At 60.0% G+C, this 16,278-nt stretch overlaps 1 protein-coding gene across 3 annotated transcripts in view; it reads left to right on the plus strand.

Moving 5' to 3' along the window:
* ADAM33 (ADAM metallopeptidase domain 33) overlaps positions 1-16,278 on the plus strand; it is a 63,037-nt gene that overhangs the window by 23,392 nt on the left and 23,367 nt on the right. For all 3 annotated transcript variants that reach the window (XM_075931027.2, XM_075931025.2, XM_075931026.2), the window contains exons 4-7: positions 11,475-11,553; positions 14,686-14,762; positions 15,267-15,453; positions 15,887-15,952. In XM_075931027.2, the coding sequence (XP_075787142.2) occupies positions 11,475-11,553; positions 14,686-14,762; positions 15,267-15,453; positions 15,887-15,952 (409 nt within the window). The remainder of the gene's footprint in view (positions 1-11,474; positions 11,554-14,685; positions 14,763-15,266; positions 15,454-15,886; positions 15,953-16,278) is intronic.

The raw sequence follows: 16,278 nt of genomic DNA on the forward strand, positions 1-16,278 counted from the left end.
TGCGTGGGGTTTTCAGCAGCTCCTCGCTGTGCCCACGGTTCAGCCGGTGCTGGGGCTCACACAGCCTCCTGCTGTTCCAGACTCTCCCGGCACCCACCAGTTGCGGCAGGACCACGAGAGGATGCTGGTGCCTCCCCCAGCCGCCGGTGTCTGCCTGCCACGACTCCCACCAGCTTGCCCTCGGCTCCCACGTTAGCGAGGCTGCTCCGCCCGGGCGGCAACGTCTCCTCTCGTGGGAGCAGGTGCGGATCGGCACGGGCGCGAGCAGCAGCCTTTCTCCCTGGCCTGGGCTGCTGGGCTGCTCGGCTTCTCCTGGCCTGAGACCCGCTTCCGAGTGGGATCTGGCGGGTACACGGGGGCCGAAAAAGTAGCCAGAGAAAAGACCACAGCCCTTCCCTGCCAGCAGCCCTGCCGCACATCACATGTCGCCTGGAGCCTGGCCCGGGCAGGAAGCATTTGCGGATAGACTTGACTTGCAACCCAAGTCAAACAGAGAGACGCTCTCCGCAGCAACCGAGCCGAGAGACGGGGGAGAAGGGGGGGCCGGAGACACAGCTACCGTCATAACCCTCTCGGCCCCGGTTCTCCTCTCTCCAGCTCTGCTCTCCCCCGGTGGGTCTCACTGACCTCAGGGGAGCTGCTGCGGGTGGCAGGGCCGGAGGGGCAGTGGCAGCGTTCGTCTGGCTGGACCTGCTGCCTGGGTGGAAGCCAGGGCAAGCAGTTTGCAGGCCCCTCCGTCAAACCTGGCCTGTGACCTAAACCTGGTCTGAAAGAATCGGGCTTGTTTAGTTTGGAAAGGAGAAGACCGAGAGGGGACAGGACAGCGGTTTTCAGGTATCTAAAAGGGTGTCACAGCGAGGAGGAAGAAAAATTGTTCTCGTCAGCCTCAGGACAGGACAAGAAGCAAGGGGCTTAAACTGCAGCAAGGGAGGTTTAGGTTGGACATTAGGAAAAAGTTCCTGCCTGTCAGGGTGGTGAAACACTGGAATAAATTGCCCAGGGAGGTTGTAGAATCCCCATCTCTGGAGATATTGAAGAGCCGGTTGGACAGACCCCTGTCGGATGATCTAGAGCAGCGTTTCGGAAATTGGCGTGAGCTTGGCCTCAGGCCCGGCCTTGGCGCACCAGACATGAGCTCCTGAAGGAATCACTCTCAGAACTGGCCGCCCCGGTTTGTTTATTTACTGGCGCCGTGGCCGCAAAGCCTTGCGGCTCCCATTGGCTCTGTTTCGTCCTGTGCAGCCAATGGGAGCTGCGAGGCTCTGTGGCCGCAGCGCCAGTCGGTAAACACACTGTGAATGGATTTCTGGGAGCGATGCGGCGGCACGCTTTCAGAAACACGCGTCTGGACGGGGCTGGCCCCTGTGGGGAGGGCCGGGGACGGGGCTCGAGGGCTGCGCGAGGTCCCTTCCAGCTCTAGGGTTCTAGGATTCTGTGAAAGCTGTTCCCTCCGATGGCTGCTCGAAGTCTGGGCGAAAGGAGCTGGTGGGTCTGAGCCCAGCCTCCTTACAGGGCTGCCTGCTTCTCAGACTCCCTGGCCCGGGCAGGGGGCAGCCTGTGGCCCTTCGAGGGTCTGTGTGTGGCCCACAAGACGTGTTGTTTCCCACTGCCCACGTGTGGAGTTGCCGAGTTTGGCTGGTTTCCGTCTGCGTCACTACCGGTGTCACTAAGTGACTCGCACGCAAAGCCAGGGCCCGTGGGGGGAGGCGGGTGCCGACTGCAGACAGCACTGGTGGTGAGAGCCGGGTGCTCCCTCTGAGGCCAGGCCCAGCGCTGCCCCGGTTCCCTCCGCGCCTCCCGCCAGTTCTAGGGACGCCTGCGCAGCGAGCCATCTGGCCCTCTCCCGGGAGTCCCTCTTGGGTCTGACCGTCCTGCCGCCACTGGGATGCAGGAGGCCCCGCACGTGGCCCGCTCTCCGGCCTCGCTTGCCCCTCGCTGCCTGGCCCCTTTGTTGGCCTCTCAGGTTAGGGGTCTTGGGCAGAACCGGCTGGGAGCGGGAGGAAACGCAGCGGCGTGAGCTCGTGCCCGGCCTCGGCGCACCGGACTGGACTCGGCAGGGTTTTGACCAGCGCCCCGCGCAGCCTGGCACTTCCCCCTCCGTGCTGCGCCGCGGATGCTCCGGGTTTCTCGCTGGCCGCTCCGGCCTGACGTTGCCTCGGGCTGTGCTGTGGGTGCCCGTTTCCGGGCCGACCGCCGGCCTGGTGCTCGCTTTGCACGTGGCGCACTCCCGACACAATGGCAGAGTTTATCTTTCTCTGCGCCCTGTCCCTTCAAGGGCCGGGGGCTCTGCCCAAGGAGACACAGCGGGGGAGGAGGGTGTGACCCAGGGAGACTGGGGCGCTGTGCAAGCTGCATTGGGTTATTTGGATGTGGCAATCAGTAAAACCTCAGTTTCAAGCCAGCTCCCCACTCGCCCAGCCCGATGCAGTACAAGGCACATGACACACACTAGGGTACGTTTGCTTACATTGCTGCAGCGCCGGGAGGCAGTGGTCTTGGCCTCGGTCCTGGAACAGGGTATAACCTTTGTAACCCTGATCCATGTCCGCGATGGGGAAGGTGATAAAGATCAGTCTCTGCCCAACAGTGTTGTGTTTCTCCCCCACCGCTGTGATTACAGCGCGCACCGTGTGTGAGTGGGGCGTGGGGACCACTTCCAATGTCCCCCTGACTTAATGGGATGGGCCCCGTGCCTGTTCTTCCTTCGTTATCACCAGGCCATAAGCGCTTGGAAGCCAGCCTGGTTTGCGGCTGTCTGGCTGCCTTGGGTAACGAGGGAGAAGCCAGAAGGAAACCCGAGCCCGGTTTGGTTGGAAAATGCTGACCTCTGAAGAAGTCTGATGAGTCACGCTGCTGGCTGTGAGCAGAGAGCAGCAGGGTCCCCGCAGGGAAGCGCGCACGGGGGGGCATGCACGGAAGTGGCTGGGCACGAGAGGGGTGTGTACACGCGTAAGGCTTGTGCAAAGGTGCTGGTGTCCCTGGGAGGAGCACAAGGCCGTTTGTGTGTTTGCATTCACCAGGGGTGGTGGTGTAACCCATGTGAATGGAGGGTGTCGCTTCTCCCTCGACTGCTGGTCCCCAAGGTGATGATAACCTCCTACTGCTGCCGGCGGAAGGGACTGGTCCGGTAGCTCCAGTGGTGGAGAGCCGTGCTGCGAGGGGCAATGTCCCAGGTTCAGACTTGCTGGTGCTGTGTGACAAAGACAGTTACCGAGAGCTGAGTGTGGGTGGGGAGATGTCTGTGTCTGTCTGTCTGTTTACAAGAATAGTCACATGGACAGACACAGCCCCTGAAGGATTTAACTAAAAATATGGAACTCCCCCTCCTCCTTCCCCACCCATAAAAACCCGGGACAAAATTCTGATGAGAGAAAAAAAGGGGGAGACCAAAGTTGTTGAGGAAAAAAAAAACCCAGCATGGCCCCTTTAAGAAAAGCCTTTGAAGCTTTTCCCCAGTGGCCATCTTGTTTTCCTGATCAAGCCAGAAGACAACTTCCCTGCAGAACCAGGTAAGCGGGTGGGTCCAGGGGGCTCGGGTGCTGGGCCCGGTTGCTGAGTGTGTCATAGGGTTGCCAGGTGTCTGGAAGGGAAAAAAAAAATCAGAAAATAGCGGACATTTTAGGTGTTCAGTATTTTCGGAATTTTTTTTTACCGGACAGGAGGTGAAAATACCGGACTGTCTGGGTCAATACCGGACACCTGGCAACCCTAGTTGGGAAGCCAAGCGAGAAGCCAACCCCCCTCCCACCGATCTAGCCAAGTGAAGAGAAAAAAGCCCCTCCCAGATGTGGGCCCCGACTGAGAAGCAGTGGCCTCCCTCGGTAGAGAGAGCCACGGGTCTGAGCCACTATGGCAGATGTGTACCCGGCCACAAGATCACATCCCCGCTGTGTGAGTTCAGGGAGGACAAATTGATTCCCTGGCACTGTACGGCACATGCCCCTTGGAGTGAGCTGAGGTCTTGTGTCTTGCGTGGGCATGAAAGATCCCATATTGTAACCACAAGGCTTTGCACTGCTGTTTGGTCAACATACCCCCTATCACTGCTACCCTCCTCCCCCCCCCCCAGAAGTGGCTGCATTTTGGTGGGGCTGGCGTCGCCCGTTGGTGAAAAATGTCTTGTTTTCTTTAGTGGCAGTGGCCCTGTCGCCACACACTAGTCTCTGGTCAGATCTTGCCCCCGCGCTCTGCTCTAGTGACGCCCGGGTGGAGCGCCGGGAGCAGAAGCCGATGGGGTTACAAGCGCAGAGCGTGCTCCTCGCCCCCTACACGTGGGGCACAAAAGGTCATGCGGCCCGAATTTAGCTCCCTTGTAATTGCCGTGCGGCCCCTGAGGTGGCTGGGGGGAAGCCACGGCTCGGTCGGGGCCGGCGGATTGGCCCAGGCCGGGGCGGGGCGGCGAGGAGTGGGTGGTCCGAGAAGCCACAAACAATCCACAAGTAAGTGTTCCAGCCGGGCTGGCTGCCAGGGAGACAGCAGGGGCGGGGGAATGGTTGGCTGCTATTTTCTGCAACTTGCTTTTCCCTCTCTTACTGCGGAATAAAGCAGACCGGGGGGGGGGGGGCGGACGGGGGGGGGGGGGGGGACGACAAGGGCATGGAAGTAACCCGCCTCTTTAGAATGGGAGCTGCAGCTGATGGAAATCAGGGCAGCTCCTCTGACTTAGTGGAGCCACATTGATTGACACCCGCTGGGGAGCTAGCCCTTTGGCTCTGATCCTGCAAGGCGCTGACCCTCATCTGCCACCGCGGATCTCACCTTCCAGCCCGCAGCAGCAGCATCCTTGTGAGGCCGGGTGCCCGGTACCGGGCACGGTACTACATGGACGGCAGCTCAGCGTGGATCTCCCTGAATTCGGGGATGCAGCCTCTTGGGTGTCACTCCTGGGAGCTTAGCACCTTGCCATCCTTGGGAAGGCCTGGGGGGCTGGGCCCAGCCTGTCAGCAGAGAGGGAAGGGCCCAGAGCAGAGGCAGGGGCTGGGAGAGGGAGGATGGCCAGGAAGGAGGGAGCAGGTGGGGAGGGGAGGAGAGGGTGAGTCACTGCTGCCCTGGAGCTGTCTCCGGCCCACTGCCCTCCCCCCTCTTGTGGCTGGGTGCAAGGACCCTGTTGGGCTCCTCTTCCCTGCCCAGGTGGGGATGGGCGTCTGTCGGCATCTTCCATGTGACTCCCAGGGGCGGAGAGCCTCTGAGAGCACCCCTCGTCTCTCCCCCGTTCCCGCCCGGGCATGGAAGTTCCCTGGGGCTCAGCCGCCTAAGCAGCAGCTGCCAGCCCCATGGATTCCTGGGGGCCATGTGATCAGCCCCCTGCCCTCTCTGACCTCCTAGGCAAGCACTCTGCCTGGCGCTTTGAGGGGGCGCTGGGACTTCATCCCAGCCATTCTTGCTGTGCCGGTAGTCCTGCGGGGCCGGGTCCAGCAAGCTGCCCTCTCAGCAGTGTGGGTTGGCCCTGGCTGACCCTGGAACGGCTCCCCCCAAGAGGGCTGCCTTTAAGTGGTAGCTATTCATGCGGGAGGGGCAGGTCAAGGTCCCATGTACTCGGTGCCAAGCTGAGTTCTGTGGCAAGCGCCCTCGATCCGGCCCCAGTTTTGTGTCCGTTCCCATCTCGATGTTTGAAAACCCACATTGTGAGCAGCCCCGAGGTACCGAGGCTGAATTCAGCTCATGCAGTGTCTCCATGGACCGTGTGGGGCTGTGTCCCGGAAACGGCCGGAGGGCTGTGTGGCGAGCTGGGAGGCACAGGGGGCTTCTGGCACCTGGAGAGGCAGGTTGGGATTGTGGGCATGTCACGGCTCAATTCCCCAGCCTGGCACTTCGAGTGTAGAGATGGGGGTCGGCTAACAGAATAAACTCTGTAAGCACCTGTCTCTGTAACTCCCCAGAGACAAACTTGTCCGGTCTCAGTTCCCCTTAAACCCAACAGGAAGAGGATCGATCGCTGCCACCACCCAAGTGAAGTTAAAAAATATATAAAATAAACCCTTTTCGGGGGAATAGATCATGTGAAAATCCCCCCTCTGCCCCAACCTCTGTTTTGCTTGGAGTTGGGAAAGGGAATCTGCAGAGAACAAGGGGTCTCTGCCCCTCCCTGGTAACTTAGGGTATGTCTACACTAGAAAGTTAGTTCGAACTAACGGACGTTAGTTCGAACTAACTTTCCTATGCGCTACACTAGCGCTCCGCTAGTTCGAATTTGAATCGAACTAGCGGAGCGCTTAGTTCGAACTAGGAAAACCTCATTTTACGAGGACTAACGCCTAGTTCGAACTAGCTAGTTCGAACTAAGGGCTGTGTAGCCCTTTAGTTCGAACTAGTGGGAGGCTAGCCCTCCCCAGGTTTCCCTGGTGGCCACTCTGGCCAACACCAGGGAAACTCTATGCCCCCCTCCCGGCCCCGGACCCCTTAAAGGGGCACGGGCTGGCTACGGTGCCCGTGCCAGGTGCAAGCCTGCCAGCACCCAGCTAGCAGACCCTGCACCTGGCACGGCACAGAGCCACCCACCCGATGCCCCCCAGCCCACCCCCTCTTGCCGGGACCAGGCTGGCGGCTCCCGGGAGCTTGCCCTGGACCGCAAGAGGCGGGCATCTTCCTGACTAGTGCGGACATCGTGGACCTTGTCCACGATCTCCGCACTAGGCACAGGAAAGTGGCCGTCTAGGGCAGGAGAGCTGCCAGCCTGGCCACCCAGGAGCAGGTGTGCATGAAAATCAAGGGGGTCCACTGAGACCCCCGACACTGAGCCCTGAGCTTACAATGGCCGTCCTGGGTCAGACCAAAGGTCCATCTAGCCCAGTAGCCTGTCTGCCCACAGCGGCCAACCCTAGGGACCCTGGAGGGGATGGACCGAAGACAATGACCAAGCCATTTGTCTCGTGCCATCCCTCTCCAGCCTTCCACAAACTTTGGGCAGGGACACCACTCCTACCCTCTGGCTAATAGGACTCCATGGACCCAACCTCCATCACTTGATCTCACTTCCCTTTAAACTCTGTTCTAGTTGTAGCCTTCACAGCCTCCTGCAGCAAGGAGTTCCACAGGTTAACTATTTGCTTTGTCAAGAAGAACAACTTTCTCTTACTAGTTTCAAGCCTGCTACCCATTCCTTTCCTTTGGTGTCCTCTAGTCCTTCTTTATGGGAACTCATGAAGAACTTTTCTGAATGCACCCTCTCCACCCAACCCCTGCTTTTAGAGACCTCTATCCTGTCCCCCCTCCGTCTCCTCTTTTCTAAGCTGAACAGTCCCAGTCTCTGTAGCCTCTCTTCATCTGGGACCTGTTCCCAACCCCTGATCATGTTAGTTGCCCTCCCCTCTCCCAGCCTTTCTCTTCCCCTCTCCCACCTCCTTTTCCCAGTCTCCCCCAGTTTTTTTCAATAAAGACAGAGTCAATGTTGGAAGAAACGTTATCTTTATTTTGTACATCAATAAGAAGGGGGGCTAGGGAAGGGCAAGTGGAAGGAGGTGAGGGAGGAATGGGGTACGAGCCCCCGATGGGGAGGACTGGGCTGGCTCTGCGGGCTTCTGGGGGTGGAAGCTCTCCTGCAGCCCCCCAATTACTCCCTCTCCCCAGATGGCAGCCTGCGGCAAGTGCAGCCGGGCTGATGGCCGAGTGGTGTGATGTGCCCAGTGTGGGCACTCAGGGCACTCCAAGCCAGAACTTCTTTGCAAGCGGGGCACCCCTTAGAACTGTGTGTCCGGGGTGGGGGTCGGGACCCTTTAAGCGCAGCCCTCGGCTAGCCTGAGACAGTATCTCCATGCTCTAAGTCCTCCTTTTATGCCCTGCCGGCACTGCTTCCGGCCATCCTTAAGCCCTGTTCAGAGTCCACTCAATGTGGACTTACTAGTTCGAACTAGCAAAACGCTAGTTCGAACTAGTTTTTAGTTCTAGATGCGTTAGTTCGAACTAGCTTAGTTCGAATTAACTAATTCGAACTAAGTTAGTTCGAACTAGCGCTGTAGTGTAGACGTACCCTTAGGCACGTTGGTTTAAGGACACACAAATCAACTAATACCTGTTAATCAAAACAAAAAGAAAACACTTTTATTATCAAAACACAACTATTGTTACAAGCATAGTAAATGACTGGGTGTTAAAAGCCATGGAGTGAAATAGACTCGGGGGAATCTCTGGGTTTTAATCCTTAGTTACGAAAGAGAAAAATAATTAACCAGCTCAGACACGATTTCCAAACAAGGAAAACAATAGAACGTGATGTGCTATATAAACTTTTCTCTTACTTACACATTTCAAGGAGTTCATTCCTGGGAAAGCCCGACTCCCCTGTTACCTCAGGGAAAAAACTGCTCTGATCTCCAACAAAAGGAGAGAGGGGAAAAAAACCCACCCCTCTCTCGGTTTGAAATTCCTATCTGCCTTTCATTGGCTGAATACCCGAAGCCCCCTCCCTCACTTGCATTTCCAGAGTTGCTTAACCCTTTCCTCACTCAGATAAGTCAGACTCTCCTTAGCAGCTCCTATACCTGACAGGGCAAAGCAACCTGGCTGGATGTTTCTGCCCAACGGCCGGGTGGTGAGAGAGCTGATGGGGTTAACGTGCACTCTGCCCTCATCAGCGCTCCGCTCACACCTCTCTGAGCAGTTGCTTCAGGCTCTCTGCACACTCAGCCTTGCTTCTCTGAGTCACGTGGCCAAAGCTCCTTCAAAGCCAGGAGGGCAAGGAGGTGTTTCTGAAATGGAAGCAGAGACTGGCGCACTAGGGCAGAAGCCACGGCCAGCGTGTGCGGGGCCAGGCACGCAGCGCTTGTGCAGCCCTCGGGCGTCCGGTGGGGTGCCGGCTCTGTGGGGCCTCTCAGCGTATTCCGCAGCCTGGTCTACATGGCCGACGGCTGAGGCCGCTGTGCCCGGGAACGCTGGTTTCCCAGGCGAACAGGCCGCGTCATTCGCAGTTTCCCTCCTGTCGTTTGCTCGAGCGCAGCCCACGGCTGCAAGGGGCTGGGGGACTTGGGCCATCTTTGCTCTCCCACCCGCAGTGGGGTCATCCCTGCCTAATGCCCCTCGCTTTCCCCCGTCCTGCCCCGGGCAGGAGCCCCGACGGAAGCAAACGCCGCCTTTTCTGTGGCTTTCACGCGCGCTCGGCCTCTGGTGATTTGACAGCCAGCGGCGATTTGTCAGCGGGGGGCTGGGTGTGGGGCAGCTGCCGTGGGGCTGTGGAGAGCTCGCAGGCAGCTGTGGGTCGGTGACTCGCTGGCGGGGGCAGGGCCGGTACAGGAGGCGGTGGATGGCTGCCGTGTCTCACAACCAGCTTCCTCTGGCTGAGGAAGCTGCTGTTGCTGTGTTGTCTCAGCACTTGCAGCCTCTCGGGGCTGTATTCTCACACCTCCCTTTCTGAGGGGGCCAGGTGCCTGGCCCAAGGGGGGGCAAAGCAGGGCCATGAACCCTAGTCTCCCAGACCTAGCTGGTGCCCTAACCACTAGGCCATTCTGCCCCTGGAAACACACCACGGCTGCAGACTGCTCTGTCGGCACAGGGCTGGGCCCCCACAGACACCCCAGCCCCGCTGGCTCCCCCCAAACTAGGATCCTGCTTTTGCTCTGCGGCTTTGCCACGTTTGCTCGTGTCCCCTCCCACCCAGTGAAAGGCCGGTTTGCTCCCTGTGCCCGGTGGGTTTTTCCTCGTTCCGTTCCCACCCTCGGCCGGGCAGCGTTCACGTGTGGGGACCAGCGCACGGCAATGCCGTTGCCATGGTGATTTGTCGTGCCCTGCGGCAGCAGGTCCCCGGCGGGTCGGGGGCTTCTCCCGTCTGCGGGTTGGCCGGGCTGTAAACTGGCTGCTGGGCATCGCGTGGGCTGCTCTCTAGAAGGTAATAGCCTACTACTGGTGCTAGCCACGGGCGCTCTTTCTTCAGCTTCTGCGGTAGAGGGGTTGTGCTTTGGTGCTGGGTTCAAACTGGCGCCCCTGCCCCTGGGGAGGGAAGCGAGGCATGCGTAGGTGGAGGCGAGACTGTATCATGAGGCGTTACCTTGTTTGGTCTCTGGCCTGGATGCCATTTCCCGGGGACAGACCTCACGGGCTGTGGCTGCGTTTTGTCTCGTTTCTCCGGAGCCATCCTGCCCGTCCCCTGGACAGACACACCTGCCCGGCTCCCGGCGCTCTTGCCTCCGTCCCCCGAGGCCGGTCCCATTGGTGACAGCCTGTGCTGAGAGGGGAGCCCGGGCAGCCAGGACGGGGCAAAGCACATGTGGCGCAGAGGCCTTTGGGAAGGAGCCGGAGGGGCCGGGCTGTGGGGTTGGCAGCAGCCCACGCGGGAGGCATCTCTACGAGCAGGCCAGGGCCCGCGCCCCGCTCTGGGCTGAGCTGCCTTCGCTCCCTGGCCCCTGACTGCTTAGCGCCAGGGTCGGGCAGGCCACAGGGGCCCGAGGAGGCCAGCGACAGCCACCCCCTGTGGGGAAGGCCAAGGGGCGACTCGCAGGGAAAGCGGAATGGTGCCCCACATCGGCCTCGATGTGCAGAGCCATAGCAATGGGGCAGGCGGAGAAGGGGGGGGTGAGCTGGGGAGGCCCAGAGGCTTCGTTTTGATTGGCTCCCTCTGTGGAGCTGCCTCAGTTTCCAAGAGAACAGCACCACGGGGGCCGGTCAGGGGCTCTGGGCTTGGCTTTGTGTCCTAGACACTACTGGCCCTGTCCCTGCCCCTCTCCCCCCCGATAAACCCCTTCCGTTCCTGCCCCCAGGCAGGGCTCTCCTCTACCGGCCTACCCCTGCTTCCCCCCGTATCAGCCCCAGCTCCCCTCCTGTTTGGCTGGGTGTGTCTAGTTGTGGGAATGCGGCTCTAGGGGTGTGCGTGTCTCCTTGGTGTGTTGTGTGGATCCTCGTGTGTGTGTGTGGGGGGGGATGTGTCTGTGTTCAGTCCCTGGGGGGTGTTTTTGTGCGGGGGGTGCAGGCCTGTGTGGTTACAGGATGCGGCGTGGGTACGCACCGGGCACGTGCAGGCTGTTCCGTGGGGAGGTGGGAAGGGCTGTCTGTGGGGCTGTCCAGCCCCGTCTGGCTCTGGCCTCGCGTAATGCCCTCCCCGCACCCCGACCCGTCAGACGCAGGGCGGGGCTGCCTGCTCCGGGTGCGAACGGCGTGTGAGTGATTCCCAGTGCTCCTTGGGCCTGCACGCCCGCCTGTGCCGGAGAGGAATAGGTGTGAAGCGGGGGTTCGGCAGATCCGGAGCAGCGACTGGGCAGCTTTCCACCGAAGCGACCCCGTCTGACCAGGCAGGGCAGCAGTCAGTACCAGCCTCTGTGCCGGGGGCCCAAACCCGCCAGGTAGCAGCTCGGACCGGTTGGCAGCCAGGCTGGGGCAGTGGCTTTGGGTCGCTTCTGGCCCGAGTAGCAGCCTGGGGCAGAAAGGCGCTAGGTCTCCCCTCAGGCCCTCTGCCCCATTTCCTGGGCCAGTGCCTGCCCCTCTGAGGCAGCGAGACCGGCACTTCCCGAAAGGCCTGGGGTTGCTCACCGGGTTCTCCTCTGCTTTCCCAGCAGGCTGCTGTCACCGGACTACACCGAGACGCACTACACAGCCGGCGGGCACCGGGTGACGCTGGCTCCCAACTACACCGTGAGTAGGGTGCCCGGCGTCACGAAGGGCAGGGGCGCGGGTAGCTCGGCTCTCCTGGCTAGATTCCCTTTCGTTCTGTCCGCCTCGCCCCCGCGCCCGGGGCCTGATCCTCTTCTACGGGCGGCTGACAGAGGCCTTCAAACGTTCACCTGTCCGCAGCGTTTTGAACGTGGCAACTCAGACCACGGGGGAAAAGGCTGGCCCGTCGTGTGACACTTCCTCCTGGATTTTCACCTGCCCTACAGCATGTGAAAAAGAGGAATCAATGAACATGTTACATTTTGAAAAACAAAGGAAACGGGGCAGGGGGAAATCACCAAATTCCCTCTCCCCTTTGTTTTGCTTTTTGGCCAGCTCTCTGCTTTTGAGATCCCGTCTTAATGGTGCAGGCTGGACAGACTAGACAGACACATGGTGTGTGTCTGGGAGGGGGGAAACTGAGGCACGGAGTGGTCAAGTGACTTACCCAGGGTCACGCTGTAGGTCAGTGGCAGAGCCAGGATTAAAAACCAGGGCTCTGGCCTCCCAGGGCCGCACTGCTTTCTCAACCCACTTGGAGCTGGATTCTGTTCCTAGGCCACATCCTGCTGCCAAGACCCATTGTTTTTAGGGGTGTGCTTGGCTGAGCACCCGATGGCACGAAGCAGCCGCCGTCTGGCCAGGCAGCAGGAGCAGGACCCAGGCTGTGCAGAAGCCATAGAATCATAGACTACTAGGACTGGAAGGGACCTCGAGAGGTCATCGAGTCCAGTCCCCTGCCCTCATGGCAGGACCAAATACTGTCTAGACCATCCCTGAGAGACATTTATCTAACCTACTCTTAAATATCTCCAGAGATGGGGATTCCACAACCTCCCTGGGCAATTTATTCCAGTGTTTGACCACCCTGACAGTTAGGAACTTTTTCCTAATGTCCAACCTAAACCTCGCTTGCTGCAGTTTAAGCCCATTGCTTCTTGTTCTATCCTCAGAGGCCAAGATGAACAAGTTTTCTCCCTCCTCCTTATGACTCCCTTGTAGATACCTGAAAACGGCTATCATGTCCCCCCTCAGTCTTCTCTTTTCCAAACTAAACAAACCCAATTCTTTCGGCCTTCCCTCATAGCTCATGTTCTCTAGACCTTTCATCATTCTTGTTGCTCTTCTCTGGACCCTCTCCAATTTCTCCACATCTTTCTTGAAATGCGGTGCCCAGAACTAGACACAAGACTCCAACCGAGGCCTAACCAGCGCAGAGCAGAGCGGAAGAATGACTCCTCGTGTCTTGCTCACCACACTCCTGTTCATGCCTGTTAACAGCCACGCCGGCGTCTGCGTGCACCTCGCTGCCACAGTATCTGGGTCTGTTTCCCTACAGGGAGAGGTGACCCTGAAACCCCCTCGCCTACCCCACCCCCATTCCTACTAGCCTATTGTCCGGCACCAGCTTTGAAGTGCAGCAAAACACGGTTCTGTGGCCAGTGGAGATGGAGTCGCGGGCGGCGAAGGAGTCCAGATCTGTCCACAGGACTGTGCCACCCGCCACGCCCCACTTGCTGTCACCCGCCCCAGCTGTCAGTCGAGTCTATCGGGGGCACCAGAGCCTCAGGATTAAGCCTGTTCCCTTTCCTTTTCCCTTTCCTTTCTACACTCATTCCTCCCCCCCCCCCATGGATCTTTTCGTTCCATCCCAATGTGGAACAGGCTAAGTGTTCTGTCCCTGGGGTATCTGTCTCTTACCCCACCCCCTCCCACTGGCCAGCTCACCCATGGGGTGTGGATCCCCCCCCCCCCCGGCGCCCTGCTTCTCCTCTGCCCTGGGGCAGGCGTGGGGTCTGGGCGGGAGGGTGGGCGCAGGAGCAGGCTGGGGGTGGGAGGGTGGGGCAAGGAGGCAGGTTGCAGAATTAAGTAGGGGGGTCTGGGCGGGAGGGTGGGTGTGGAAGTGGAGGGGGGGTGCAGGGTCTGGGCAGGAGGGGGCCCTCAGGGCTGGATCAGCAGCTCTACAATGCTAGGAGGGAGAAGCCCCAAGGCTCTCTCCGGGACAGTTCGGCCCCGTGGGGTGGGCGTGGTGCGTCCCTGGCTCTGCGCGGCCCTTGGACGGCGTTGGCACCGGCCCTGAGGGGCAGAGGCAGGCCCCGAGGCCGAGAGCCGGACACGCTCCCGCCCAGCGCAGCTCGCCGGGGGAACCGCCGTGAGGAGCCGCGGGGGCCGACACACGGAGCGTGAGGAATGCAGGCAGCATAGGGCCGCCTGTGTCTCTTGGACGGGATACAGCCCGTCCCAGGGCAGGGAAAGAGAAACCCGCAGAAGAAGGCATCCACTCTCCTCCCCTCCCTGCCCCGCACCACATGCTTCAGGCCTTCCTGCCCTGCCAGTGGCTTCTCACTCCGACCCCACCTCATGGGTATCTGCCTCCCCCCTCTCTCCCAGCGGCTGGCCTTTGGATTGTCCTCGCGGGCTGCCCCACAGTTTGGGGGAGATGGTGGTCCAAGCAGGGGGCAGGAGTCGGAAGCCCTGAGTTCTGTTCCTGCCTCTGCCACTGACTTACTCAGTGACCTTGGGCAAGTCACTGCCCTGCCCTGTGCCTCAGTTTCCCCATCTGTAGAGTGGGCATAATGACACCTGTCCATGTTTGTATAGGGAGAGGAGAGTTTGGTCCAGAGCCCCTGAGTTTGGGGACCTTTGGCAGCCAGCGCATGGGCAGTGTCTGGCTGTGCTCTAGCGCTGGGTGGGGTTGGTTCTCGGGGAGGGGGGGACCATGTTCCACGTGGGTGCCTGGTGCATGGCCCCGAGCCACCGGAGCGAGGTGCTGGAAGTGAAAGAGCTCTGATCCCAGGGCAGACGCCCTGCGGGGATCCCGGCCCACGCTGGTGTCGACGGCGCAACGCTCGTTGCCTTCCGTGGCCGGGCGATGGGGCCAGGGCGTGCCGTGCCGGGGGAGGAATCTGGCTCGGTGCCACACCCACCCTGTGGAGGGAGCCCTGAATTCCCCGCCCTTAGAGGGGAAGGGTGGTTGGGGGGCACGATGCACTCTTGGCTTGGGGTCCAGCAAGGCTGGTTTGTCTCCCAACAGTGGGCGGGACTAGCAAGCGGCAGGGTCTGTCTGTCTGGCCCCTGGTAGCCAATCACGGCCGTCCTTTGCCCTTTTCCCAGGATCACTGTTATTACCACGGTCACGTGCGAGGGCACGAGGGCTCCTGGGTGGTTCTCAGCACCTGCTCAGGGATCAGGTAAGGAGGGGAGTTCGACACGCGGGTGCAGGGGCCGGCCCGGTCTGTGGCACACGACAGAGGAGGGAGAATTCAACCCTTCTTCCTCCTGGCCAGGGTGGTGCGTGGGCGTGGTTCTAGGCACTGGTGAATAGCCACGTGGTGGGCAAAGGCGAGACTCACCAGCCAGACAGTCTACACGTAGCCCCCAGCTGATCCTGGCTTCTGGGGAAATGCTATGGGGAGCCGTGGGTCAGCTGGGATTCCCAAATGCTTATCAGATAGTCGACTAGTCTAACATCCCTGACCCCGCCCAGCCCTGAGGGACAGGCAGGACGTTAACGTGTCATTAGCCATCGGTGTGTAAGTGCGTTGCTGGGCCAACGCCCTCGCTCACGTTCTTGGTGCCTCTGTCTCTGTTCTGCTCGCCTGGCTCTCTTGGTCAAAGCTGCCCTTTCACGCCCCGTGGGCAGGGAGCGATCGCCCAGTTCCTTTCCCAGTCACCCCTCTCCTCTCTGTTGCCAGCGGCCTGATCGTGCTGAACGACACTGACAGCTACTACCTGAAACCCCTGGGGTCCCCAGAACCCGAGCACCACGTCATCTATAGGGCAGAGCACCTGCCAATCCGAGGCGGGACCTGTGGGCACCGCGGCCTGGGGGGGAGCAGCGTGGCCGAGGTTGCCAGAGGCGTCCAGCTGGTTCATCGGCGGGTAAGGCTTTGGTTTCCTTTTGCTGCTCTGTGCACAGGGCTGGTGGCTCAGCGGGTGATGTTCCTCCCTCTGGGCTGGGCCGGAGCGCAGTGCACTAGCATGGTGTTAACAGTCCTGGAGGGGTCCTGGTTTGGATGAGACGTGAAACTGACGAGTGTGGGGAGGACAGAACCCATGGCGGGTTCCCTGAGATCCGGGCGGGCTTCTTAGTATCATGGTCCCGTGACAAATCAGCCAATTGCGTACGAGCTGCCAGGGTTCTCCTTCCGGCTCCGTGCCTCGGTTTCCCCATCTTCAAAAGCCCTGCAGCATTGCCCAAGGCACGTGCTCTTGACGATCAGGATGGGGGTTGCTGAGAATTTGCACAGGGCCCCGTCTCCAGCCCTGGCTGCCTTTTCCTCCTGTCTGGTGACATGTGTGCTTTGTTGTGCAGGCCAAGAGGGACGCCTGGAGGACCCTGAAGTACATGGAGCTGTTCATCGTGGCTGATTACACCCTGGTGAGCACTTAACTCTCAGACACTGGCTCCGATTGATCGCCCTCTGGAGGAGCACGGCCGCCTGTCAGGGAGGGAGGCTGGTACAGAAGAGCCAGGATGTCTGTCTGTCTTTTGGGTTTTTATGTTTGTATCTGTCCTTTGGAACAGCCGCGACTGAGCATATCCATCCATCATTATATCCACTCTTAGCCTTCCTTTTGTATCCAGGAGATACTGGCAATTATTACTTTATAAGGCCCACAACCAGTGGTCCCTCTAATTTTTCCCATCACTGTGTGGAATAAATTTTGTTACTTGCACTGAGGTATGGGAGGGGGTGAAGAACC

Source organism: Pelodiscus sinensis, chromosome 4 (genome assembly GCF_052426305.1).
Source record: "Pelodiscus sinensis isolate ZL-2025 chromosome 4, ASM5242630v1, whole genome shotgun sequence".
In the NCBI taxonomy this organism is placed as follows: Eukaryota; Metazoa; Chordata; order Testudines; family Trionychidae; genus Pelodiscus; species Pelodiscus sinensis.